We start from the raw sequence: 26,012 nt of genomic DNA on the forward strand, positions 1-26,012 counted from the left end.
ATTTGCCCCAGGCTCCGGGCCCTGCAGGGGCCCCCATGAGAGTTTTTGGGGTCCCTGGAGTGGGGTCCTTCTCTCGCTCCGGGAACCCTGGAAAACTCTCGTGGGGCCTAGGCTCCCGGAGCTTCTTCCGCTCCTGGTTGTCGTCGGCAATTCGGTGGTGGGTGGGGGGTCCTTCCACCGCGGGACCTGCTGTCGAAGTGCCCCGAAGACCCACAGTGGGAAGGTCCTTCCGGCACTTCGGTGGCGGGCCCTGGGGCGGATCTTCAGCGGCAATTCGGCGGCGGGGGGTCCTTCCGCCATGGGACCCGCCACCAAAAACCCCAGGCTCCCTGCATCCTCTGGGCGGCCCTGCAGCCCCCCCCCCTAATCTTGGAGATCCCTGTTCACTCCCCCAGCTGGGGACAGATCCTAGGGGGTGATGTTTCAGCCCCATCTGCATTAACCTTGTAAAGACCAGAGAGAAAACCCAGGAGTCCTGACTCCCACCCACCCAGGATGGATAGATTGATAGTGGGCGTCTATGGGGAGGGATAGATGTCCTGTACATAGTTGCACACAAGTATCGTGTCTCCCTTCTAGCATCTTTTCTTTCTTTTAACGTCTCCTGGCAGTTTGTTGTTGCTATACAAAGGGTCTCTTCTTGTCCTTGCTCCTGTGAAGGTGGTTAGAAGTAGCAGGGTGGTTCCTCGCACTGTGACTGGTGGTGGAATGGCCACTGCAATTTGACCTGTTTAGAACTGATCGACTGGTGGAATTTCAGGGCACAAGAAGGGATCACTGTGATCGGCATGTCCCCAGCGATTCCTGGCCCAAGCCCCTACCTTCTGGTCGAGCAGAGTAGTTAGAAAGAGAGGCCAAAGCTGGCTTTAAGGACTCCGAGTCATGGAGAGTTCACCACAGTCCAGAAATCAGGACTGCAACCCCCAAAGTATTGCAAAGCTGGGAAATTTCCCCTGGACCTGTCAGTGTCCCGGAGAGGCAGATTGACGAGCCCAGAGGCCGAGGTGTATGGTTTGAAAGCTCTGTTTGCACAGAAGGGCAGGGACCGGAGGAGAAAGGGCGCTGGTTGGGTTATCTCATCCATCCATGACTCATGGAGGGCTCTTCCCTAGCTTTAACTAATAGTCTTGTGATCAAACAGAGGAAGGAATTTAGGGAACTGGCTTCAACTCCCAGATCTCCCACAGATTCCCTCTGTCACCTTGGGGAAGCCACGTCACCTCTCCATGCCTCACTTTCCCCATCTGTTCAATGGGGGTGATGATGCTCACTGCACACTGGAGAGCTGAGATGGGCTGGACGCAGGTTGTGAGGTGCCTGGGGAATATTTCAGCCTTGCAAAGGACCAGAGTCTCCTCTCAGCATCACTCACACAAAACCAGAACTATTCCACCGGAGCTGCTCCAGGTTTACACTGGAACGGTCGAGGTCAGAATCCCATTTCTCGTGTTTTTTGCCGGTCGCTAGGACACCACTGCACAATGGGAAGTTAAAGGCGGAGAGAAGGTCTGTGACAGGCCCAAGGTCCCACGTGGTTTCCCCCCTCTTGATGGTTTCTCTTATATTCTCTTTATTTTTCCAGCGAACCCCAGACCCCCCTCCGTCTTCCCCCTGGTTCCCTGCTGCCCCAAGACTGGGAATGCTCCCCCGGACACGAGCTTGGCCTGCCTTGTAACTGGCTATTTCCCAGCACCAGTGGCCATCAAGTGGAATTCGGGCAAAGTGACCCAGGGGGTCACAACTTTCCCAGGGGTGACGATGACCGACGGGCTCCTCACCCGGAGCAGCCTCCTGATCAACCCTGCCAGGTCCCAGCAGGGCGACACCTACCAGTGCGATGTGACACATCAAGGGACAGCAACGACCCTGTGGAAGAAGTTCCCTCAGGAGTGTAAGACACGCGGCAGGGGAGGGTGGGACAGCCAGGCTGAGCTTTTCAAAGCGCCTAGAGGGACTGGGAGCCAGTGAATCTTAATCCACATCCCGTAGGTGCCTTTGGAAAAACCTCCGCCTGAAAGTCTGGGGAAAGTTGGGCCCAGTGTTGAAACACACTGAGCCCTGGTGCTTTGTGACTGCAGATCTCCTGCCCCCAGCGCCCCCTCCATGGACCCCTGAATGAGGGAAACCTTAGGGTGAAAGGCGCCCTGGGCAGAGACCTACGTTCCACTAAGGGGGGGATTTTTCAGCCCTGCATAAAGGATTTAGGCACCCGGTTCCCATGGGAACTTGGTATGCAAATCTCTTAGGCACCTGGGAAATCTTAGACCCGCAGCCGGGCTGAAATGGCACCTAAGCCTCATGCTGGCCCCTCTGTACAGGGGAATCTTCAGCTCACTGCCTTTCACCCTCCCCCTCCCCCAAACCCACCCAACCGCCTCCCACTGGGGAGGTAGAACAAAGCCCATTCGCCGCATCAGTCCAAAGCCTCAAAGCAAAACCAGTGCAGCTCAGAGCCCAGGGACCCGGCCACCAGGGCCCCCCAACGTTCAGCCGGCTGCATGGGGAGCACACCCCCCGTTTCCACTAGGTCACCGTTCCTGCATGTTTCCTAGGCCCCCTGCCTGTCCACACCTAGAGATTCCCCCTCAGGCGCTTTCCTCAGCACTGAGCAAGAAGCTTTCCCTGCTATAGCCAGCAGCAAGCAGCCCCATGGGACTACAATTCCCAGCAACCACTGGCCTTAAAGGGGCAATACCCCCTTAGGAGCTAGCACTGGTTCCACCTTTGTCATGGAGCTGGGTTTGTTCCTTGCACTCCCGCTGTTCTGGGGCATCGTTTGAAATGGACAGAAGCCCAGAGCCGCAAACCTAGGCATTCTGGGGTCAGAACTTCAACGGGTGTAAATCGACTGATCTCCGCTGAAGTCAGTGGCACTGAGCCGACTTACATCAGCTGGGGATTTGACCTTTATCCGTAGTCAGACACAGTCAGTCCTGTCCCAGGTTTTCTTCTGATTCTATGTCAGGCTGTGCAGTGCCACGGTGCCCCTTAAATAGGGGACATTAATTGAGGGAAACTAGTTCAAATTATCAAACACAGCTCAAGCTCCAGCTTTGTCCCCGCTGTTGACCAGGGAGAACACACTCCATGCAGCACGTGCAGGAAGAGGCCTGGAGGCTTTTAATATTTGCCTAGATGATTTAAGGGCCCTGTTCCCATTTGTTTTAATCCCTTACATGGCTGTGAAGAATCTCAGCCCTGGAGGCTGGTTAAAGTACTCAGTGGAAACGTACCACAACAAGCTGGGGGTTGCTGGTGCTGGGAGGACTGTAGCGTTAGCCCTCTCTCTGGAAGGGGACTGGGGATCTACAGAGAGTGACACTGGACTGTGTTGTCCCCTCTCTCTGCTCTCAGGGTGTGTTTCGACAACGCCACCCCAGGTTCACCTCCTGGTCCCCACCTGCGAGGAGAGCTCCACAGAGAGCCAGCTGGAGCTGGTTTGCCTCCTCCTGAGCTTCAAACCCGGCAACGCCGACGTGAAATGGCTGGTGAATGGAAAGGAGAGCAGCCCCCCCACCCCGGCCTTTTCCCCTGCCATGGGCACAGACGGCTTCTACATGGGGCAGAGCCGCATGAACATCACCAAGCAGAGCTGGGAGCAGGGGGACGTCTACAGCTGTCAAGTGACCCACCCAGCAGTGGGAGCAGAGCTCTCCATGCACAACACCAGCAAGTGCTTGGGTGAGGGGATGGGCCCGTGCATGGCGGGGAGGTGGGGCGGAGAGTTACTGAGAAGCCAGCCCTGCCGAAGGGTAGGTGGGACTTCACCTAGACACCAGTGTGATGGGAGACATAGGAGTGCCATAGAGAAACTGGTGCTGTATGTGGATGGGAAGAGAAAGAGATACCATGGCTGGCTGGATGGGAGGGACACTAGGAGTGTTCTGATGGAGGTCGAGGGATAGATTAGATTTCAATCGTCCTTTTCTGCCTTTCCACATTATTTGAACTGGTCAATGACATCTCTTTGCATTTCTCAGCCTGCCTCAGAAGCTCACTTGACCCAACCATCTACTTAACCAAACCCTCCTATGAAGACGTCATCAAAAATTCTGGTCATGTTACCTGTCTAGTTCTGGGCTTTGACTTAGCAGCCAGCAGGATGGCATGGAAAGTGGATGGGCAGGTCAGCTCTGCGGCAAAGACAGAACCCCCCAAGAAGAACAGCAACGGGACCACCAGCCTGGTCAGTTCTCACCCTGTGTCTCTGGCACAATGGGGACAAGGCACCAAATTTACCTGCAAAGTGACCACACCCTGTTCTGGAGAACTAACCCAGGACATAACCATGAGCAATACAGGTGAGGAGCCCTGGCATCTCCAAGGGAAAGGCAACCGCCAGTCACTGTGAATTGGGATTAGAGGGTGAAACTCACCCCACACACATCCTAGGCAGCCTTTATGTCCCAGGTAATCACCAAGTCGGACTTTAGCGGCGCCTAGGCCCTTAGCACAGGGGTGTGTTGCCGGTAGAATTAGTATTTCCCCTGTGAATCTCTCATTCTCAATCTCTCACTAATTTCCACTTGCACAGTTTTCCCAGTATTCCCTGCCTGATCATTAAATCCCAGCTCCTCCAAGAATTTCACTTCTTCGGCTCCCTGGGCAACGGGGATGTGGCCTGTCAGGGACTCTGATCTGCCGTGCGTCTGTACTTCTTACCTCTGGAAATCTGGCTGGTGCTTGTCACCCGCCATCTGGCCTTTCCGGGCTATTTCCGGTGAGACTCTCAGAGCGTCCAGTGGAGTTAGGTGCTCAAATCCCATTGAAATACCCAAGATGTCCAAGTCCTTAAGGCAGCCTTTGAAAATCTCAATTGTGTTGAATTTCGCTGGGAGCATTTGAAGGAGGGAAGAGGCTCCATCGGAGTGGGAAATGGGTTGGTGACCCAATATCATGATGATGCATGATGGAGACTTGGGTGAAGAGGAGATTCAATGTTTGGGGTGAGAGTTCAGGTTTGGGATGCAGGACGAGCTCAAAGCCCCCTGCCCCTCTGCGTTACTGTAAAGCCAAGCTGAGGATAATGAGCCTGATGATGATCTTGAAGGGGATGAAGATGACGTCGATGACGGTGAAGATGCTGGAGGAGAAAAAATGTTAGCATTCTGGAGAAGAAGATAAAGAGGAAGGAAGTGGTTATGAAGACAAGGGAGGTGAAGAAGATGAATATGATGATGGTGATGAAGATGAAGATGAAGATGATAATGTTAAGTTGTTGCCGTTTAAGCTTGAGTATCTGGGAGGTCACTGTGCACTCTGCGGGGAAGGCTTGGGAGTTCATTTGAGTTCTTGGGTGAAGGTCCAGCCTCTTTGAGTTTCAGGGGAGATGATGCTCAGTGGTTGGGTTTTTGTTTTGCCTGGTCTAGCTTCACACATACCCTGAACAACTGCCCTCCCTGGGCCCTTCACACAGTGATAGCTGCTGGAGCTAAGTCCTTAACTTAGACATGCAAACAAGTCTTATTCTTCTCTTGCCCCTCTTCCTTTTCATTTAGGCATCAGTAAGAAGGAGCCCTCAGTCACCGTCTCCCGAGCTTATCACGAAGACATCTCTGGAAACAGAGTCTCCTTGACTCTCATCTGCGAAGTTAGCGGCTTTTACCCAGAAGAGATCAGCATCTCATGGTTGAAGAACAACTCCCCGGAACTCAAGTTGAGTTACAACAATGGGCCTGTGTCAGGAAGTGGCACTTTCTTTGCCTACAGCATCCTGAAGGTTGAGCAAAGTCAAGGAGAAGGAAATTACACCTGCGTGGTGCATCACCCGGCCATGGAAGAGCCCAAGAGTGTTGTGGAAAAGGTGTCCCTTGGTAAGTGGATTCTCAGAGGCAGGTATTAATTTGGGGATGTCCACATGCTTTCTTATCCCATTCAGCCAATGGCATGAACAAGTGCATGACTCCATGTGAGCCCTGGTGGGAGGAGTGGCAACGAAGGAATTCTATCTCCATTACGATGCCGTATCAGATTGAGAAGCTGATGAATTCATGCAAATAAAGGAGAGAAACCCCTCAGTTCTATTGTCCCACATTGGGGCTTGGGCATCCATATGAATCTGGACTCCCAGCTCCAGCACGATCCACTTTAGAAACTTATTTCATGAGCCAGACCATGCATATCCTTCAGCGAACATTCAGTAGAAGCCGTTGTGCCTGGGTGCCAGGGCTCCAATGAGTCTGGGCTTCCCTGCTGAGATTTCTAAAGGGATTCAAGTTCTCCCCTCCCCCATTGGTTTGTAGTGGGAGTTGGGGGACTCAGGCCCTGAGGGACTTTCGCAGATCGTGGTTCTGAAATGTAAATGGCCCCTTTGCCTGTGCAGGGGGTAGGGGTTTAGGGAACACAAGTTCCGTCCTGAGCCCTGGGTGTGGTGAGGTGTTTAGTGGTTAGATTAAGGGGTCTGGGTGCCAGGCATGGCCATGGGCAGGTCATTTGTGCTCTGTGTCCCAGCTGCCATCTCTGGGAAATGGGGATAACCACGCTGAGCTCAGAATCGCCATTAAGCTCATGAATTTCAGGCCAGAAGTACCCTGAGTTTAGCAACCACGGCAGGTCTGTCCCTGGCCATTTTTTCTACAATGGGGCTTTCTCCCAACAAAACCGGAGACCTTCAGATTTGCTCCTGGCTCCCAGATACCGTAATAACCATAATGGGACCCAGGAATCCCAATCCCTTGGTTGGTTGGAAAATCTCAGCCACTGTTCCCGCTGCTCCATAAAATGAGATTCCCGCCCCTTCCACCAGGGAACCCAGTGCCCTATTTACAAGTCCAATGATGCTCAGCCCCTTTCCCAAACAGCCCCTGGGCTTTGCACCCCTGAGAGAGCGGCACTCAGTTACCACCTGGTGCCTGTTGACGTATTTGCTCAGCCCAGCCCTCAACACCTCCTCCTGCCCCCACCAGTTGTCAGCAACTGTAATCGACACCCTTTGGAGGTGTCTCTCCTTCCCCCTTCCCTGGAGGAGCTCTACATAGTGCAGAACACCACTATCAGTTGTTTGGTGAGCGGCATGGAGACCCCCAGCAGCCTGGAGGTCTCCTGGAACCGGGCTAGCGGGGGCCCGTTGGCCGTGGTCTCCAGGGATCTGGTGCTGCAGGAAGATGGTACCTACAGTGCAACCAGCATCCTGCGGGTGTGCGTGGAGGAGTGGCAGGCATGGGAGGAGTTCACCTGCACCGCGAAGCACCAAGACATCCCGTCGGCCATTGTCAAGACCGTCCACAAGAGTCACAGTAAGAACTCAGCCTTTCTCCTGTAGGGGGGCGCCAGCTCCAATCGGGCCGCAGGCTGGGGGAGTGGCTGGCACAGGGTGTGGGGAATGGGATGCGGGACCTTCTGTCTCTAGGGGGCGCCAGCTCTGATCCGGTTTCAGGTTTTGGGACTGGGAGTTACAAATTTGCAAAGTGATGAGAGAGAAGGGGACGGAGAGTCAGGACTCCTGGGTTCTTTTTCTGTCTCTGGGAGGGGAGTGGGATGTAGTGGGTTAGAACAGGGAGACTGGAGGCTGGGACTCCTGGGTTCTAGCCCTTTTTCATGGAAGGGATTTGGATCTAGTGGGTTAGTATGGCCCGAACTCCTGGATTCTGTCCATGGGTCTGAGATGTGTGTAGAGGGGTCTAGTGGGATATTGCAGGGGGATGAGGGTGGGGGATGGTAGCCAGGACTCCTGGATCCCAATTCTTAGCATTAACCTCTTGCTGTTTCTCATGGCAGTGGTCTCCCTCCGGGCCCCTTCTGTCTACATCTCCCCTCCTCACGCTGAGGAACTGGCTCTCTGGGAATCAGCCACCATCACCTGCCTGGCCTCTTGCTTCTGGCCCAGAGACATCTTGGTTACATGGACCCAGCAGGACCGGCCCATGCCCCAGGAAGCCGACACCAACATCGGCCCTGTGTGGGAGGCTGGGAAGGAGGAGCGCTACTTCATCTACAGCAAGCTCAATGTCCTGGTGTCCGAATGGGAGCACGGGGACACCTATGCCTGCGTGGTGGGGCACGAGGGTCTGCCCATGACCTTCATCCACTGGAGCGTGGAAAAAGCTTCTGGTAAACCCACCGCCGTCAATGTCTCTGTGATCTTTTCCGACACCGACGTCACTTGCTACTGAGGAGCAGAGCCCCGCGGGCTCCTCATGGCGTATCTGAGATGGCCACGGAACCTCGTGGGGTCTGGGATTCCTCGGAGCCTGTGTGTAAAGCTGTGGTAGCTCTGCTGTGCGGCGTGTGGCTGTGTGTGGAATATGCCCAAATATGCACCATGCTAGAGCTTGTGATGAAGGGTGTGTCTTCTGCAGAGAGTGTCCATGTGTCTTATCTACCAACCCACTTTTACTCCCACAATATCTAGATGTAGCCATCTACCCTTCTTTCTTTCGCTCTTTCTCTCTAGCCATCCTCCTTTCCTCATGGATTGTCTACATCAATTCATCCTTCCACAGGATCCATCCATCCATCCTACCCTCTGCAGTACCTGTCTCTTCCATTCTACCATATCCATCCATTCATGCATGGAAAATCAGGCAATGTCTTCTCTGCATCCATCCATCCTCATGCAGTTCATGTTTCTACCTGCTCACCCCTCTGCAGTGAGTTGCTATCCATCCATTGTTATTGATGATATTGCAGCTCCTAGATGTCCTGAGTGAGGTTAGGGCTCCATTGGATGGGCACTACATGAACACAGGTAGAGCAAACGTCCTGGAACCAAGGAGCTGATAGTCTAAGCAGAGAGAGGCTGGGAGGGGATATTTTGGCACAAAGGGATTAAAATTGGGACACTAAAAAGGAGTGAGACACCCAACTCCCACTGCAATTGTGAGTTTATTTCACTGGCACCTCATTTCCTCAGAGTCCTTGAAAGACCCCAGCCTAAGTGGCTTTTCTCTGGTCACACTGCAGGTCAGTGGGAGAGGTGGAAATAGAGTCCTGATCCCCCATCTCCAAGACTTGTTTCTTAACCATTGCACCTGTCTAGCAATGTAGCCCAGGCTGCTATGGTGTCAGAACTCCTAGGAGATGTGTCCTCATCTGACTGCAGAAGGTGCAGGGGCAGAGCCCCCAGAAATCTGGTGTTATGTCTGCCAGGAGCTAGGCGACGGGTGAGACTGAGTTAGGAGCCTCCATTCCCACCAGCTCTATCCCTGGATGTATGAACATGGGGTGGGGTGCAGGGGAAGTGATTTCACCTCTGTGTTCGGGGTTAGGGAGACCGATACTGGAGCAGCATTCAGCTCTGGAGGCAACATGCAGTGACAGTCAGAAAAGGTAACAATGGTAGGAACCATTAGGAAAGGGACAGATAATAAGACAGTAAATCTCATAATTCCACCATATAAATCCATGGTATGTCCACAGCTTGAATATCGTACGATTGGTGTTGAGAAAGTAAATAAGGAAGTGTTATTTCCCCCTTCACATAACACAAGAACCAGGGGTCACCCACTGAGATTAAATGGCAGCTGGTTTAAAACAAACACAAGGAAGTATTTCTTCCCACAACAGAGTCAACCTGTGGAACTAGTGGTCAGGGGATGTTGTGATGGCCAGAAATATAGTTGGGTTCAAAGAAGAATTAGAGAAGTTCATGGAGGATAAGTCTATGAAAGGTTATTAGCCAAGATGGTCATGGATGCAGCCCTAAGCTCTTGTTGTCCCTAAGGCTCTGCCTGTCATAGTCTGGTTCTGTACGACAGCAGATGGATGACTCAATAATTGCCCTGATCTGGTTATTCCCTCTGATACCTCTGGCATCAGCCACTGTTGGAAGACAGGATACTGGGGTAGCTGGACCATTCGTCCCATGAAGTGTGGCCGTTCTCTTGTCCAATATTCAAAAGAAGGTTGAAAAATTGGAGGAGGTGCAAAAGAGAGCTAGAAAAATGATTAGAGGGCTGGGGAAAATGCCTTCCAGTGAGAGACAGGAGGAGACGAATTGGCTGAAAGAGACATTCAGGAGATGGCTTCATGGATATGTATAAGTACCTCCATGGGGAGAAAGTACCGGGCAATTAAGGCCTGTAACTTAGTATAGAGAGACTTGAGAGGGGCCCATGGCTGGACAGATACAAATGTAGAATAAAGCACTGCGGGGTGGGTCAGGGTCGTGCTGACACTGCAGATTCAGTCTGCCGGACTGTCCTGGGCCTCACCACAATGCGGCCCAATTGCCAGAGTCTAAGCGGCAGCCCTTGGGTTCTGGGCTGTGTGGCCTAATGGGCCGAGACAATATGGCCACCCATGAGCACAGAGCGGTGTGGCCTAGTGCCCAGGGTCGATATATCAGCCCTCAAGTGCAGGAGTTTGTTTCCTAGGGGTTAGAATGAACATAGCGGCCCTTGAGTGCAGGGGAGCGTGGCCTAGCAGCCAGGGTGAATAGAGATTGCTTCTTGTCCTATCCTCAGAGGTTAAGAAGAACAATTTTTCTCCCTTCTCCTTGTAACAGCTTTTAGTGTTCTTGAAAACGGTTATCAAGTCCCCTCTCAGCCTTCTCTTTTCCAGACTAAACAAACCCAGTTTTTAATCTTCCCTCACAGCTCATGTTTTCTAGACCTTTCATCATTTTTGTTTCTCTTCTCTGACTTTCTCCAATTTGTCCACATCTTTCCTGAAACGTGGTGCCCAGAACTGGACACAAGACTCCAGTTGAGGCCTAATCAGTGCAGAGTAGATCGGAAGAATGACTCCTCGTGTCTTGTTTACAACTGTCCTGATAATATATCCCAGAATGATGTTCACTTTTTTTGCAACAGTGTTACACTGCTGACTCATGATTAACTTGTGATCCACTATGACCCCCAGATCCCTTTCTGCAGTACACCTTCCTAGGCAGTCATTGCCCGTTTTGTATGTGTGCAACTGATTGTTCCTTCCTAAATGGAGTATTTAGCATTTTTCCTTATTGAATTTCATCCTATTTACTTCAGACCATTTCTCCAGTTTGTCCAGATCACTTTGAATTTTAATCCTGTCCCCCAAAGCACTTGCAACCCCTCGAAGCTTGGTATCATCTGTAAACTTTATAAAAGTGTACTCTGTATGCTATTATCTAAATCATTGATGAAGTTATTGAACAGAACCAGACCCAGAACTGATCCCTGTGGGACCCCACTCGTTATGTCCTTCCAGCATGACTATGTGACCCTGCCAGCAGGTAGGGGATCTTGGGGGACAATTACTGCACTGGTCGGGTGCAAAATAAACTTTATTAAGAAAATACAAAAACAGGGAAAATTCAATAGTGAGGGGTATGGGGTTTGTTAAGGTAGACAATTGGGGAGGGGTTTCTTTTGGTGAACAGTAAGGGGGTTTCAATAGTGGGGTACAATACAGTAGGATACAATACAGTGGGTAACCAATTAACACAGAAATATATGATGCAAAAGGGAGCTAACAATTTCTATGTAAAAAGATGTGTCACAGCAGCATATAACCAACTAACAGTTATGGATAAAATATGTTAAATAGCAAACAATTCTAGGCAAAAATGTGTCACAGTGGTGTAAATGTAGAATGTGAGGTGTATCAGAGAGAAAAAGTAACCAATGGGGTTTTATGCTAGACTTCAGCAATACAATTGAGGTTTGGCAGCAGTAGGAGCGGGGTGAACACGTGAGGGAAGGAATTAAAAGAGAGAGAGCACGAGGTGGAGGGAGATTTAAACTCAGAGAGACACAGAGAGCAGAGAGACTGCAACAAGTTAGGGAGACACAGAGAACAAACAGGCTGTAAGTGACTGGGGAAGCCCGGGGGCGGGGGGTGTGTGCTGACAGTGGGAAGACAGACTTAATCACAATTATACAGAACACAGCAAAATCTTATCTATGATCTAACTTAACCAAGACTACACAAATTAGCAAGTAACAAAACACAATGCAACAATTCTCTAAGCCTAACTTACAGAGTACAATGCAAACAATTTTCGAAACCTAACTTAAGCATAGCTATGCAAAATGAAATTACAATTTATCTAGACTAAAGGCTAAACCTAACCTAATGGGTGCACCTTATACTAGGGGTAGTTCCAAAGGGCAGAGTGGTGTGTGCCAAGGATACAGCTCCAAGGGTGAGGGATTAACTAGTGGTGGCTGCAGCAGTGGGGCAGCTGCAAGCAGGCTTATTTCTAGCAGCAAAGGCGCTGCAGAGCTAGAAGCAGATTACAGATACAGACCAGGGAGTTAGCTTGGGTCTGTCTGCTGGGGAAACAAGGCCAGCAGCTAGGACAGGGGGAGTTTGCAAGAGGGAGTTCTTACCAATCTCCAAAGCAGCAGCAGGAACAGCAGTTTCAGCATCAGAGGACACAGAGAGGACTCGATTCGCTTACAATAATCAGGAGATCTCCAGGCAAAATTCGTTGTTCGTGGGAGGGGAGTTTAAAAATGGGGGTACGCTCAAAAACAAACGAGAGCGGGAAGAGGGCCCCCCCAAAGACCCCTAGCTGATCAGACCAGGTGGCAAAGCAGGGACCTTCTTCGGGGGTCTGATCAGAAAATGTCTGTTTTTAAAGGCAAACTCAGGCAGTTTCCCGCCAGTAACTCTGATTGGTTCCCCTTCTTACAGGGGAGGAGAGAAGGCAGGGAAAAACTGCAGGTACGCATAGGACATGTCTGGGCAAGTTCTAAGCTACAGGTATGACTCATATGCTCAGCTATTTGGCCATTTTAGGTCTTGCATACCTGGGCAGAGCACCCTACACCGAGCCGGGTCTGAACAAAGAAGCTAGACAAAGGAGCAAAAAGCCCCCCTCCCTGAGCAGAGCAATGGCTCCAGTCAGTCTGCACAAGCCATTTCCAGGACAGCAGGGCCAGGCTGTGACTTTAGTTAGCACCATGGCCGGGAGGGGCGGCCACACAGGACAAACAGAAAGGAGAGGGAAAAAAAGGAATGCAACAGGGGGACAGCTGTAACAGACAATGAACCACTGATAACTACTCTCTGGGAATGGTTTTCCAACCAGTTATGCACCCACTTTGTAGTAGCTCCATCTAGGTTGCATTTTCCTAGTTTCTTTATGAGACGATCATGCGAGACAGTATCAAAAGCCTTATTAAAATCAATATATACCACATCTACCACTTCCCCCAATCCACAAGGCTTCTTACCCTGTCAAAGAAAGCTGTCCGCTTGGTTTGACATGATTTGTTCTTGACATGTCCATGCTGTTACTTATCACTTTATTTTCTTCTACATGTTTGCAAATAATTTGCTCTATTATCTTTCCAGGTACAGAAGTTAAGCTGATTGGTGTGTTATTCCCCGGGTTGTCTTTATTTCCATTTTTATAGATGGGCACGATATTTGCCCTTTTCTAGTCTTCTGGAATCTCTCCCATCGTCCAGGACTTTTCAAAGATAATTGTTAATGGCTCAGATATCTCCTCAGTCAGCTCCTTGAGTATCCTAGGATGTATTTCATCAGGCCCTGATGACTTGAAGCCAACTAACATCTAAATCATTTAAAACTGGTTCTTTCCCTATTTTAGCCTCTGATCCTATGTCATTTTCACTGGCATTCACTATGTTAGATGTCCAATCGCCACCCACCTTGTTGGTGAAAAGCGAATCACAGACGTCATTAAGCACCTCTGCCATTTCCGCATCGTCTGTTACTGTTTTCCTCCCCTCATTGCAACACTTCAACATGCTGACCTTACACGGGTGGGAGATACCACTCCCTCCCGCTCCCTGGGACACTTCCGACCGGGCTTCCTGAAGCTGCAGTCCATGTCACGTTGGGGTCTCTGGGCTCCTTGGCGCTGGTAATTCCCTGGGACTCCGACTCCAGCTGGTCAGCTGTAGGCAACAGGTCTCTGGTCTGTGTCTCGAGATCTCCGCCTTCCGCAGGCAACGGCTGTAATGGCTCCGGGGCTGGAGCCTCGACCAAGCGTCCTTCCTCCTTCGCAGTCAGTGCAGAGTGAGCTGGGCTGCTCTTCTTTATACCAGCACAGCATTTGGAGCATGCTTAGCATGGTCTGAGGGGCAGGACTTCCTCCACCCCTAAGGGGATTAATCCTTTCCTGGCTAGTGCGGGTATGCGCACCCCATCACAGGCACGAAATCTGGAAGGGAACCACTGGAACTAACTTCCAGTGGAAGTGGTGGAGTTTCCATCTTGAGATTTGTACATCCAGCCTGGGCTCCATTCTGGAAGATATGCCCCCAACAAAGATAAGTCATTGGGCTCCATAGAGGGGTAGCTGGGTGAGAGTCTTTGGCCTGTGATATACAGGAGATCGGGCTCATTGCTGTCATGGTCCCTTCTTGCCTTAAGATCTACAAAAGCACCAGTCAAAGTTTCAGAGCTAGGAAGGTCACATCAATTATCCACCACCGAACTCTATGGCCTAGGCCTTACAGCACACTGGTGGGTGAATAAAGATTTCAGCTGGTACCTCGGTGCCAGCCCTTTGATTGCCCAGGTGTGTACTAAGTTGAGGAGGCTCCAGGCCATTTCCCAGTTGACGTTTGTGCCATTGACAAGACACATGGATGGGCTCAGGGAATGCTGGGCTGTGAGTCCTTCCAACTCTTGGGAAGGGGTCCCCAATGGAGCCCAGGCTGGTGGTGAGTGAAAGAGGCTCCTACTGAGTGGTGTCCCATGTGGAATGAGTTGGGAGGGGTCTTTACTCAGTCCCCATGACACAACAATACAGACGGCTCAAGGAATTAGAAATGGGCCATGGAGACGTCTGCCTACAGGGACTGAGGTCACTGCTGTGTGACGGTGGCAGAGTGGCTCCAAGTGAGAAATCAGTTGAGGGACATCATTTCTGTTTCCAGTGTCTGACAATATGGGGCAGCTCAGGGTGTTGCTGATGGGGCGGCCAGGCCTTTCCCCCTTTTTGTAGGGCTTGCAGGTGGGCTGGGCAGGTGTTGCCCAAATGTGGCGATGGGCGACAGATCTTCCCCCTTCTCGGAGCATGGGTTGAAATGGAGTCCAGGTGGGTAGTAGCTTAAAAATTGTTCCCATCAGATGGCCCTGTTATTAGGTGTATTATAGTCGTGTGTAGAGGTCTCCACTGAGTTTGGGACACCAATGCGCTAGGAGCTGCACACACATGCAGAGTAAGAGAGAGTCTCTGCCCAGAAGAGTTTAATGTCTGTAGTGAGGCGGCCTGGCTCCCAGCTGCATCTGTGAGGGCCGAGCCAGAACAGCCGCCGAAGTGGGCGGAGTCACCGCCCCCTGTCCCCGCCCCCCAGAAGTCAAGGGGCGGGACAGGAAGTATAAAGGCCCCGACCCAATGCTCAGTTGAGGGCCGGCCGCTGAGGAGGACAGACGCTGGTGCCCGAGCTCCTGCTGGACCGAGCCTTCCCCGAGCCCGGTACCCCAAGGAGGACTGGCCGAGCCTTCCCCGAGCCCAGTACCCTGAGGAGGACTGGCCGAGCCTGTCCCGAGCCCGGTACCCTGAGGAGGACTGGCTGAGCCTTCCCCGAGCCCGGTACCCAGAGGAGGAGTCGAGCCCACCCGTGCACCCGTATCCTGAGGAGCCGATGCTGGTGGACCCCCCTGCCAAAGCCACGACGACACAGGTACCAGTGGAGGGGGAGATTGGAAGTGGCCTGGGGATAGCCGACCCCAGTCTGGCTGCAGCAGATCCTGAGCCTATGTCAGTGTGTCGCGGCCAGGATCCCCACTGACTGCGGCAGACCCACGCCGCTGCTAGGGCCCCGGGCTGGGACGCAGTGGAGTGGGTGGACCTGCGTCCCCCCGCTACCCCCCTCACGGGTGGCAGTTTCCCCCTCACCCCAACGCTCAGGCGTAGAAGCCTGGACTTACCAGTTCCTGCTCAGCCCTGCCTGAGGGTCTGAGCCCTGGACTTGTGTTGCTGCCCCGCCCTGAGCTAGGGCTCAGGCTTTAAAGACTTAATCTGAACTGCTGCTCAGCCCTGCCTGAGGGGCTGAGCCCTGCACCTGTGTTTGTTGCCTGCCCTGAGCTGGGGCGTGGGCTTTGCGGGTACCCAGATGGTACTACCCGTGTGTAGTGAGGTGGCCTGGTCCCCAGCTGCCCAGAGGGTGAAGAGCGACCCCTCACTCAACAGGGGGACCCTTACACGTGGCACCTGACCAGGGACCCTTGCCCAGATATGTGGGCACGGGCCCTCGACCCTTCTGAGAGGGGACCTGGGGGGGAGCGAACCCCACACTGAGACATGGATCTGTCTCAGCTCTTCGCCTTCCTGACCGAAAGCCAGGAGCTCCAGCAGGCGGCCCAGCTCCGGCAACAGCAAGAGCAGCAGGCCGCCCAGCAACAGCAACAGCAGCAGCTGGTTGAACAGCTGGGAGCCCAGCAGCACCAGTTGATGCAAGACCTAGCCATGCGACAACAGGACTTCCAGAAGGAATGCCTCCACCAGCTGGCCGTGGCACTGTCCCGCTCTGCGGACCCCCAGCTGGGGGGCTCCGAGGGGGCACCGCGGCCGAACCCACCCATCCGGCTGACCAAGATGAGCCCCAGCGATGACCCAGAGGCCTTCCTGGTAACGTTCAAGCGGGTCACCGTTGTCGCGGGGTGGGCTCCGCACCAGTGGGCATCCCTCTTGGCCCCGTACCTGACGGGGACCGCCCAGACGGCTACTGGGGTGTCATAGGTTTATTCCCCACTTTGAACTTTAGCGTTCACAAGATGGGGACCTGCATGGACTCCTCTAAACTAAAATCCTAGTTTAGATCTGGTTCTCACTGCCACCAGTCAGTTTTAAGTGTCTGACACACTCCCTGTTCCCCCAAAAACTTCCCCTGGGGAACACAGATCCAAACACCTTGAATCTCAACACAAAGGGAAATAATCCATTTCCCTCCTCCCCTCTCCTAGTACTTAGGAGAGCTACCTGGATTCAAATTCCTTGAATCAAACAAAGAGGGATTCATTTTTCCCCCTCCCCGTCTTCCCCCTCCCCTTGTCCTTGGGAAAAATACCTTGATTCAAACTCCTTGAATCAAACAAAGAGGGATTCACTTTTTCCCTCTCCCCTTCCCCTGAAAATCCAAACAAGGGAAGAAATCAATCGAGTTCTAAAAAGAAAAGATTTTATTAAAGAAAGAAAAAAAAAGTACACTCTCTCTGTATTACCAGGATGCAAAAATACAGGGTCTAACTTATAAAAACTGGAGAGATTTCCCCTCCCTCCTCCTCAGCATAATCAAAGTAACAGCAACAGAAATAAAGAATTCCTTCAGCAAACACACAATTGCAAATATAGAAAGCAACTCAAAAGACTAATCTGCCTTTTTAACTAATACTCTCTATACTGGATAGTAGGAAATACTCAAGGAGAACTTGGAGACATGTCTGGCCTCTCTTAGATCCAAAGAGAGCACGGCAATTCAAACAAAGGACACAGACAAAGCCTTCCCTCCACAGAGATTTGAAATTATCCTGTCCCTTGATTGGTCCTCTGGTCAGGTGTTCCTCAGGTTACTGAGCTTGTTAACCCTTTCCAGGTAAAAGAGACTTTAACCCTTAACTATCTGTTTATGACACGGGGCCTGTCTATGGAGGCCCCCCAAGATTACCACCAAGTAAAAGCGGCAATTCTGGATGCCCTGGACGTGAGCCCAGAGACCTTCCACCAGCGGTTTAGGGGCTTGACCTACCCCACCGGGGGCTGGCCCCGGATGGTGGCCCAGGAACTAAGGGAGACATGTAAGCGGTGGCTGCAACCCGAGACCTGAACGCCGGAGGAACTCACGGAGCAAATAGTGTTGGAACAGTTCCTCCATATACTCCCGCCACGGGGGAGAGCCTGGGTCCTCTGCCATCAGCCCTCGACGCTGGTGACTGCTGTCTCCCTAATGGAGAACTTTTTGGTGGCAGAGGTGGCCGTGGCCCCGACCCCATGAGTCGCCACCCCCAGGGTGGGTCACCCCAATCCCGAGAGGAGGGCCCCCCTGGCCCGGACGGACTCCTGAGGGTCTCCCTGGGGGCCCAAGCCCTGAGGCCGACCCACGGAGGCCCCGGTGTGACCCGCGCCCCCCTTGCCTCCCATAAAGCAGGGGACCACCCGGGACTCCCCCGGGGGAGCCGCAGGAAGACGTCCCCAGCCAGGCCGAACTGACCTGGGACCCTGCTTCTCCTGCGGGGAGTATGGACACCTATGCTGGGACTGCCCGACGATGGAGTGCCACTTCAGCCAAGCTTACTCCGGGGAAGGCCGCGCCCGGCGTCCCCAGGCCGCCAGAATCACGGTGCCCGTGGTCCTGGAGGGGTCCCCAACGGTGGCTCTCATCGATTCCGGCTGCGGTCAGATGCAGGTCTGCCAGAGCTTGGGGCCTCGGGCCGACCCCGACCTAGGAACGATCCGGCTGCAGTGCATCCACGGGGATATCCGGTCGTACCCCAGTGCTCAGGCCCAGCTAACGATAGAAGGGGTCACCCGACTGATGGTAGTGGGCCTCGCCCCGCGCCTGGCGTACCCAGTGATCCTGGGCAGCGACTGGCCCGAGTTTTCGGAAGTCCTCCACTGCCGCACCGGGGAATGCCCGAGGATCACGCCGGTGTGGGGAGAAGAGCCCCCGGAGGCCGTAGAGGGCGAGGAGGAAACGTCCGACCCCTCTGAGCAGCTGAACGAGTCAGGGGACTCCCCCTCAGGGACCCTGGAGGCCCCCCCGCTTCAGACGGACTTCTGCCGCAACCAGCGGGCAGACCCCAACCTCAAGCGGGCATATGAACAGGTGGCCGTCATTGACGGCACCCTCAAAAACTCTCGCCAGGCCACCCAATGGCCCCACTTTGAGTTACGGCAGGAACGGCTGTACTGTGTTGAGAAGGACCCCCGGACAGGGGAGCTTCAGCCCCAGCTCCTCGTTCCCCAGTGTCACCGACGAGCCGTCATGAAGCTAGCCAATGACGTCCCGGCGGCTGGGCACCTCGGCCATGAGAAGACGTTGTCCCGGATTCTGACGCGCTTCTTTTGGCCTGGCATGCATCAGGAGGTGTGGACTTACTGCCGGTCCTGCCCCGACTGCCAGTTGGCTGCGCCGGCCCAGACCCCGAAGGCGCCGTTGATTCCCATGCCATTGATCGAAACCCCCTTTGAGCGGGTGGCCATGGACTTGGTGGGCCCGCTCCCCAAAAGCGCGGACGGCTTCCAGTATATACTGGTCCTGCTGGACTATGCTACCTGGTTCCCCGAGGCCATACCCCTCCGGACTATCACGGCCCGTAGCATTGCCAACGAGCTCGTGAAAATCTTTGCCCGCATTGGTTTGCCCCGAAAAATCCTTACGGATCAGGGTACCAACTTCACCGCTCGGCTATTACGGCAGGTGTGTGAAGTCCTAGGGATTAAGCAGGTGCATATGTCCGTTTACCATCCGCAGACCGACGGGCTGGTCGAACGCTTTAATCGGACCCTTAAGAGCATGTTACGGAACTTTCCCCCAGACGACCTCCGACGCTGGGACCAGTTACTACCACCACTGCTCCTGGCGATCCGGGAGGTCCCGCAGTCTTCCACGAAGTTCTCCCCATTCGAGTTACTATATGGCCGGCGGCCCTGAGGCCTCCTGGACCTGATGCGAGAGACATGGGAGCAAGCCCCATCCCCTGCCCAAGACCTCTTGAAGTACGTATTGCAGCTTCAGGAGCGTCTGGCTCAGGCAGGGGCCCTCGCCCGTGAGAATTTGACGCCCAGGAGTCTCAGGCGCAGGCCTACAATCGCGGGGCGCAGACTCGTGAATTCCAATCCGGGGACCTGGTCCTACTTCCCCTCCTGTCTAGCGAATCAAAGATTCTGGCCCGGTGGCAATGACCGTACGAGGTGATCCGACAGGTCGGGCCTGTTACGTATGAGATCTACCAGCCCGACCGGCGAAAAAAGAAGCAACGCTACCACGTGAACCTTCTGAAACCATGGCGAGAGCAAGAGGGGCTATTGATTACCCCCTACCCGCCGGACCCTGAGCTGGGTCCCCAGGTGACAGAACCCGTGGACTCCGAAGGCCCCCAGCTCGGACCGACCCTGACGACGGAGCAACTCAACCAGACCCAGTCTCTCCTATTGGCATTCCCCCACACCTTCACAACCCATCTGGGGTGCACCACCCTTGTCCAGCACACCATTCAGACAGAGCCGGGCATGGTGGTCCAAGGTGCGGCCAGGCCTTTGCCCTACCACATGCGGCCGATCGTCGAGGAAGAGGTACGGGCCATGCTGGACTTAGGGGTCATCGAACCAGCCCAGAGTGAATGGCGCAGTCCAATTGTCCTAGTACCCAAACCGGATGGCAGCAGACGGTTCTGCATCGATTTCAGGCGCGTCAACGCCATCTCGAAGTTTGACGCGTACCCGATGCCCTGAGTAGATGAGTTGCTCGGCCGGTTGGGAGAAGCCCGATACATCACTACTCTTGATCTGAGCAAGGGGTATTGGCAGATCCCCCTTTAACCGGCCTTCCGGGAGAAGACCGCTTTTGCCACCCCCATGGGCCTGTATCAATTCACCAGAATGCCCTTCGGCCTCCATGGGGCCCCGGCCACGTTTCAGCGGCTGATGGACCGCCTCCTCCAGCCCCATCAGGACTACGCCGCCGCATACCTGGACGACGTGGTCATTTATAGCCGTCAGTGGGAGGACCACCTCAACCGGGTGGCCGCAGTCCTGAGGTCCCTGCGGGCTGCCAGGCTGACAGCCAACCCAAACAAATGTCGAATCGGGTGGCAAGAAACAACCTACCTGGGGTATACCATCGGAAATGGACTAGTAAAACCCCTCGTAGGGAAAGTTCAGGCTATTGCAACCTGCCCCCCGCCAACTACGAAGCGCCAGGTTCGCCAGTTCCTGGGGATGGCTGGCTACTATCGACGTTTCATCCCTCGGTTCGCGATCATTGCGGCCCCCTTGACAGGATTGCTGGCCAAGGACAGTCCACGACAGATACGGTGGACCCAGGAGTGCGACGCGGCATTCCAGACCCTCAAGGCCAGCCTCTGCTGCGAACCGTCCTCTGCAGCCCTGATTTTGATCGGGCCTTTATCCTCCAGACCGACGCCTCAGAAGTGGGACTCGGTGCGGTCCTCTCCCAAGCGGTCAATGGGGAAGAACACCCGGTCATCTATATCAGCAGGAAGCTGTTCCCCAGGGAGAAGAACTACGCAGTGGTGGAGAAAGAGGCCCTTGCTATAAAATGGGCATGCGACGCCCTCCGGTATTATCTCGTTGGAGCCCCTTTCATGCTAGTTACGGACCACGCCGCGCTCCAATGGTTGGCCCGCATGAAAGACCACAACATGAGGCTGCAGAGGTGGTACCTAGCGCTACAGCCTTACGCCTTTATGGTCCACCACAGGGCCGAGAAGGACCACGCGAATGCGGACTTTCTTTCCTGGCTGGGAGGCATGGACGGGTCCGGCCCTGCCGCCCAGGAGCCGGACTTGCATCGCCGGCTGCTGAGGAGGACAGATGCTGGTGCCCAAGCTCCTGCTGGACCGAGCCTTCCCCGAGCCTGGTACCCCGAGGAGGACTGGCCAAGCGCGCCCCGAGCCCGGTACCCCGAGGAGGACTGGCTGAGCCTTCCCCGAGCCCGGTACCCAGAGGAGGACTGGCTGAGCCTTCCCCGAGCCCGGTACCCAGAGGAGGACTGGCCGAGCCTGCCCCGAGCCCGGTACCCAGAGGAGGACTGGCCGAGCCTTCCCCAAGCCCGGTACCCAGAGGAGGAGTCGAGCCCACCCGTGCACCCATATCCTGAGGAGCTGATGCTGGTGGACCCCCCGCCGAAGCCACGATGACACAGGTACCAACGGAGGGGGAGATTGGAAGTGGCCCGAGGATAGCCGACCCCAGTCTGGCTGCAGCAGATCCTGAGCCTATGTCAGTGTGTTGCGGCCAGGATCCCCACTGACTGCGGCAGACCCACGCCGCTGCTAGGGCCCCGGGCTGGGACGCAGTGGAGTGGGTGGACCTGCGTCCCCCCTGCCACCCCCCTCATGGGTGGCAGTCTCCCCCTCACCCCAACGCTCAGGCGTAGAAGCCTGGACTTACCAGTTCCTGCTCAGCCCTGCCTGAGGGTCTGAGCCCTGGACTTGTGTTGCTGCCCCGCCCTGAGCTAGGGCTCAGGCTTTAAAGACTTAATCTGAACTGCTGCTCGGCCCTGCCTGAGGGTCTGAGCCTGGTACTGTGTCTGCTGCCCCGCCCTGAGCTAGGGCTTGGGCTTTAGAGACGTGACCTGAACTGCTGCTCAGCCCTGCCTGAGGGGCTGAGCCCTGCACCTGTGTTTGTTGCCCGCCCTGAGCTGGGGCGTGGGCTTTGCGGGTACCCAGACGGTACTACCCGTGTGTAGTGAGGTGGCCTGGTCCCCAGCTGCCCAGAGGGTGAAGAGCGACCCCTCGCTCGACAGGGGGACCCTTACAATGTCCAAACAGAGAAAGGGTGTGAAGGGAAACTGAGGCAGAGAGAAGGGAGGTGAATTGCCTGAGGTCCAGCAATGTCAATGACAGAGCTGGGAATAGACCCATGGGAGTCCTGAGTCCCATCCTAGTGCTCTGTTCATTGCACCACACTCCCTCTGGGATGGTGTGAGTTGGGGGAGGTCTCAGAACAGCTCTGTGGGTAAATTCCTCAGGTCCCCAAAATAGGGACTTTTGGTGGTGGGGGAATTGGTGTCTCTGCTGCCTGGGAACGGGTCCCAGCATGGCTCAAGCAGGCACTGACTGGGAAGATGCTGCTGTCTGATGGGTGTGCCTGGCCCCACTGAGTTCTGCACTGGCAGGTCTTAGCCCAGTTCCCTGGCTGGCCAAGGGAGGGGGAGGGCATGCTCGGGGAGGGGCGTGTAGTGCCGCTGGCTGGGGTTTGCAAAGGAGCCAAAGGGTGTGAAATTTAATGGAAGTTGGGGGCTGAAATCCCCGAGGCTGCTCTGAGAATTGCAGCCTGTGACAGGGAGTCTCCACCTGCAGCCTGCCCGGTCTCCTCTGGCAGAGAACCCTCTGTCTCTGGCCCTGGACAGGAGCTCCTGCCAAGAGCACAGACCAGAGCCCCCTGCTGTGCCCACTCAGCTCCTTGGCTTAACGAAGAGGCCTCTCTAACTGGCCCGTTTATCTCCTCCCCAGCTCCTCACTGCCCGGTGGAGGACCAAGGCATCGATGCTGAAGGAGGAGAGGAGGAATCTGACGGTCTCTGGACACCTGTTGCCTTCATTGCTCTCTTCCTGCTCAGCCTGTTGTACAGCGCCGGCGTCACGCTGATTAAGGTAACAGCAACCGCTACCTTCATGGTCACGCGTCACTGCTTCTAGCAATAACCAGTGCTCAGTAATCTATCCCACCCCATCAGCATGCAGCCACCAGCCATCAGCCATCCTCGGGAACTACTCAGTCACCCACATTCAGTGGTGAAATTCAGTGAGCACAAATGGAAGGTAACCACTTGGGTATGAAGAACCAGTAGCCCACATGCAGAATGGGAAATGACTGCCTAGGTAGGAGCACTGCGGAAAGGGATCTGGGGGTCGTAGTGCATCACAAGCTAAATATGAGTCAATAATGTAACAGTGTCGGGGAAAAAAACAAATTCTGGGATGTATTAGCAGGAGTGTTGTAAGCAAGACACAAGCAGTAATTCTTCTGCTCTGCTCCGTTCTGATACGGTCTCAGCTGGAGTCTTGTGTCCAGTTGTGGGCACCACATTTCAGGAAAGATGTGGAAAAGTAGGAGACAGGCCATAGGAGAGCGACTAAAATCATGTAAGGGCTAGAAAACATGAGCTGTGAGGGAAGATTGAAAGAACTGGGTTTGTTTAGTCTGGAACAGAGAAGACTGGGGTGGCTGGGGCAGGGGAATGACATGGTAACCTTTCTGAAATACATAAAAGGTTGTGACAAAATGGAGGGTGACAAATTGTACTCGTTATCCTGGGAGGACAGGACAAGAAGCAATGGACTTAGTTTGCAGCAAGGGCAGTTTAGTTTGGACATTGGAAAAAACTTCCTAACTGTCAGGCTGGGTAAATACTAGAACAAATTGCCCAGGGAGGCTGTGGAGCGTCCATTGTTGGAGGTTTTTAGGAGAAGGTTAGACCAGGGATTGGCAACCTTTGGCACGTGGCTCACCAGGATAAGCACCCTGGTGGGCTGGGCCGGTTTGTTTACCTGCAGCGTCGGTAGGTTCAGGCGATCATGGCTCCCAGTGGCCGCGGTTCGCTGCTCCTGGCCAGTGGGAGTTGTGGGAAGCAGTGCAGGACGAGGGATGTGCTGGCCACCGCTTTCCGCTGCTCCCATTGGCCTGGAGCGGTGAACCACGGCCAGAGGGAGCAGCGATCAGCAGAAGCTGCCGACACGGCAGGTAAACAAACCGGCCCGGCCCACCAGGGTGCTTATCCTGGCGAGCCACGTGCCAAAGGTTGCCGATCCCTGGGTTAGACAAATACCTGTCAGGGATGGACTAGTTATTACTTCGTCCTGCCCCACGGCAGGAGACGGGACTAGGTGACCTCTCGAGGTCTCTCCCTGTCCTACATCTCTGTGATTTTATGGTTGTCAGAGACTAAAACCAAAGTCAGGAACTGGAGCCCAGGTTTAGGACCAGGTTACCTGGAGAGAGGAAAGCCTGGGGCCAGGACAGGAGCCTGGCTGGAGCCAGACAGAAGCAGGGCTGAAGCCAGACAGGAACAAGGTAGGAACAGGCTGGAACAATCCATCACAGCCGCTATCACAGCCCTGGGGAAATGCTCTGGGCAACTGCTTAACTTCTGCTGGGTTTATGAGCCGGTTGCTGACTCTGCCCAGCAACCAGGGCGGAGCCGATGAGGCAGCCAGCTACAGGCCAGGTGTGAAGACGTCAGGTTACCTGGGACTGGCTCTGCTGCCGGCCCTGATTCCTGACAGGGCCCAACGATCAATCAGAGATAATCAGGAAAGATTATTTATTAATAATCAACCACCCGTCATCACTGATTAACGAGTTCCCATCAAGGTTGATTCAGCAGTGATCAATAAATGAGAATCAAGAGTCTATTATCAATTCCAATAATTTATCACTGAGAAATCAATAATCAGGGATTGGCTATTTCTGGTCAGTACCTAGTGATCTGTAATTAATGCTGAGTAGCCATTAATCTGCAATTAATTATCAATAATCAACACTCACAGACCAGTAATTAATGTTAAACAATGAAGGATCAATAAGCTGCTAGTAATTATCAACTGATAATAATCACTTATCAATAATCAGCAATTAACGATCAATGACCAAAAAGGAATGATCACTAATTAAGAAGCCAGAACAAATGTTCAAGGACCTATGAGCGTCAATCACTCACCACTGAGCCATGATCACTGAGGATCCGTGGTGGGGCCCAGATGCACCAAGGGCCATAGGAGCCTGTGAAGCCGGTTCTGTGGTGGGGACGTGGTGCCAGGGCCTGGAACCAGAAGCAGGATCGGCTTAGACAGCCGTGGCTCCCCAGGGAGTTGGTGTGCGGCACCCGCTGGGCAGTGCCCGTTCCCTGAGGCGGTTTGACAAGGCTGGTGTCTCTGTCTGGAAGTTGAGCTGCAGCTCAGCACAGAGATCCTGGCGGGACGCAGGCGTGGCTGGGCCAGGTCCATGGCCTGGGCTACGCAGCAGGACAGGCTAGATGGTCCCAAAGGCCCCTTCTGGCCTTGCTCTCCCAGCGTAGGATGCTGCCCGTGAGCCCAACACCGGGTCCAATGGCACCAGCTGAACTCCTCTGCTCTTATGTTCTTATGTTCTTATGTTCTCTCTGTGTCCCACAGGTGCGGTGAGTGCCTGGCTCCGGGCTCCTAGGAGGTGGACAGCACTGCTTCATCCTCTTCATTCCCTCCCTCCATCGTCAGCCCTCCCGGGCTCCTGCCCTCTCTCCGGACACCTGGACGGACCATGTTCCACGGCAGCTCAGAGGGCGCGACAACGGCCGCTGAAGGGTCTGAGCTCTGCGGAGCTCAGAGCAGGGAGGGCAGAGTCCTTCCCCGGACATCCCCAGGGGGCAGCCCATGCTGGAGATTGAACTCAGCCCCATTCCCATCCATCCTCCACCCCCGTCCCATGGCAGGGACTGGATTTCCTTG

At 54.2% G+C, this 26,012-nt stretch overlaps 1 gene segment (V, D, J or C); it reads left to right on the forward strand.

The window, feature by feature from the left end:
- Positions 1-882: 882 nt before the first annotated feature.
- LOC120380854 lies at positions 883-25,808 on the forward strand. The segment is given in 9 exon segments: positions 883-928; positions 1,583-1,891; positions 3,355-3,681; positions 3,981-4,301; positions 5,499-5,813; positions 6,906-7,235; positions 7,717-8,049; positions 23,041-23,180; positions 25,701-25,808. Coding segments are annotated over 9 exon segments (2,130 nt in total).
- The last annotated feature ends 204 nt before the right edge of the window (positions 25,809-26,012 follow it).

This window comes from Mauremys reevesii, linkage group 13 (assembly GCF_016161935.1).
Source record: "Mauremys reevesii isolate NIE-2019 linkage group 13, ASM1616193v1, whole genome shotgun sequence".
NCBI lineage: Eukaryota > Metazoa > Chordata > Testudines > Geoemydidae > Mauremys > Mauremys reevesii.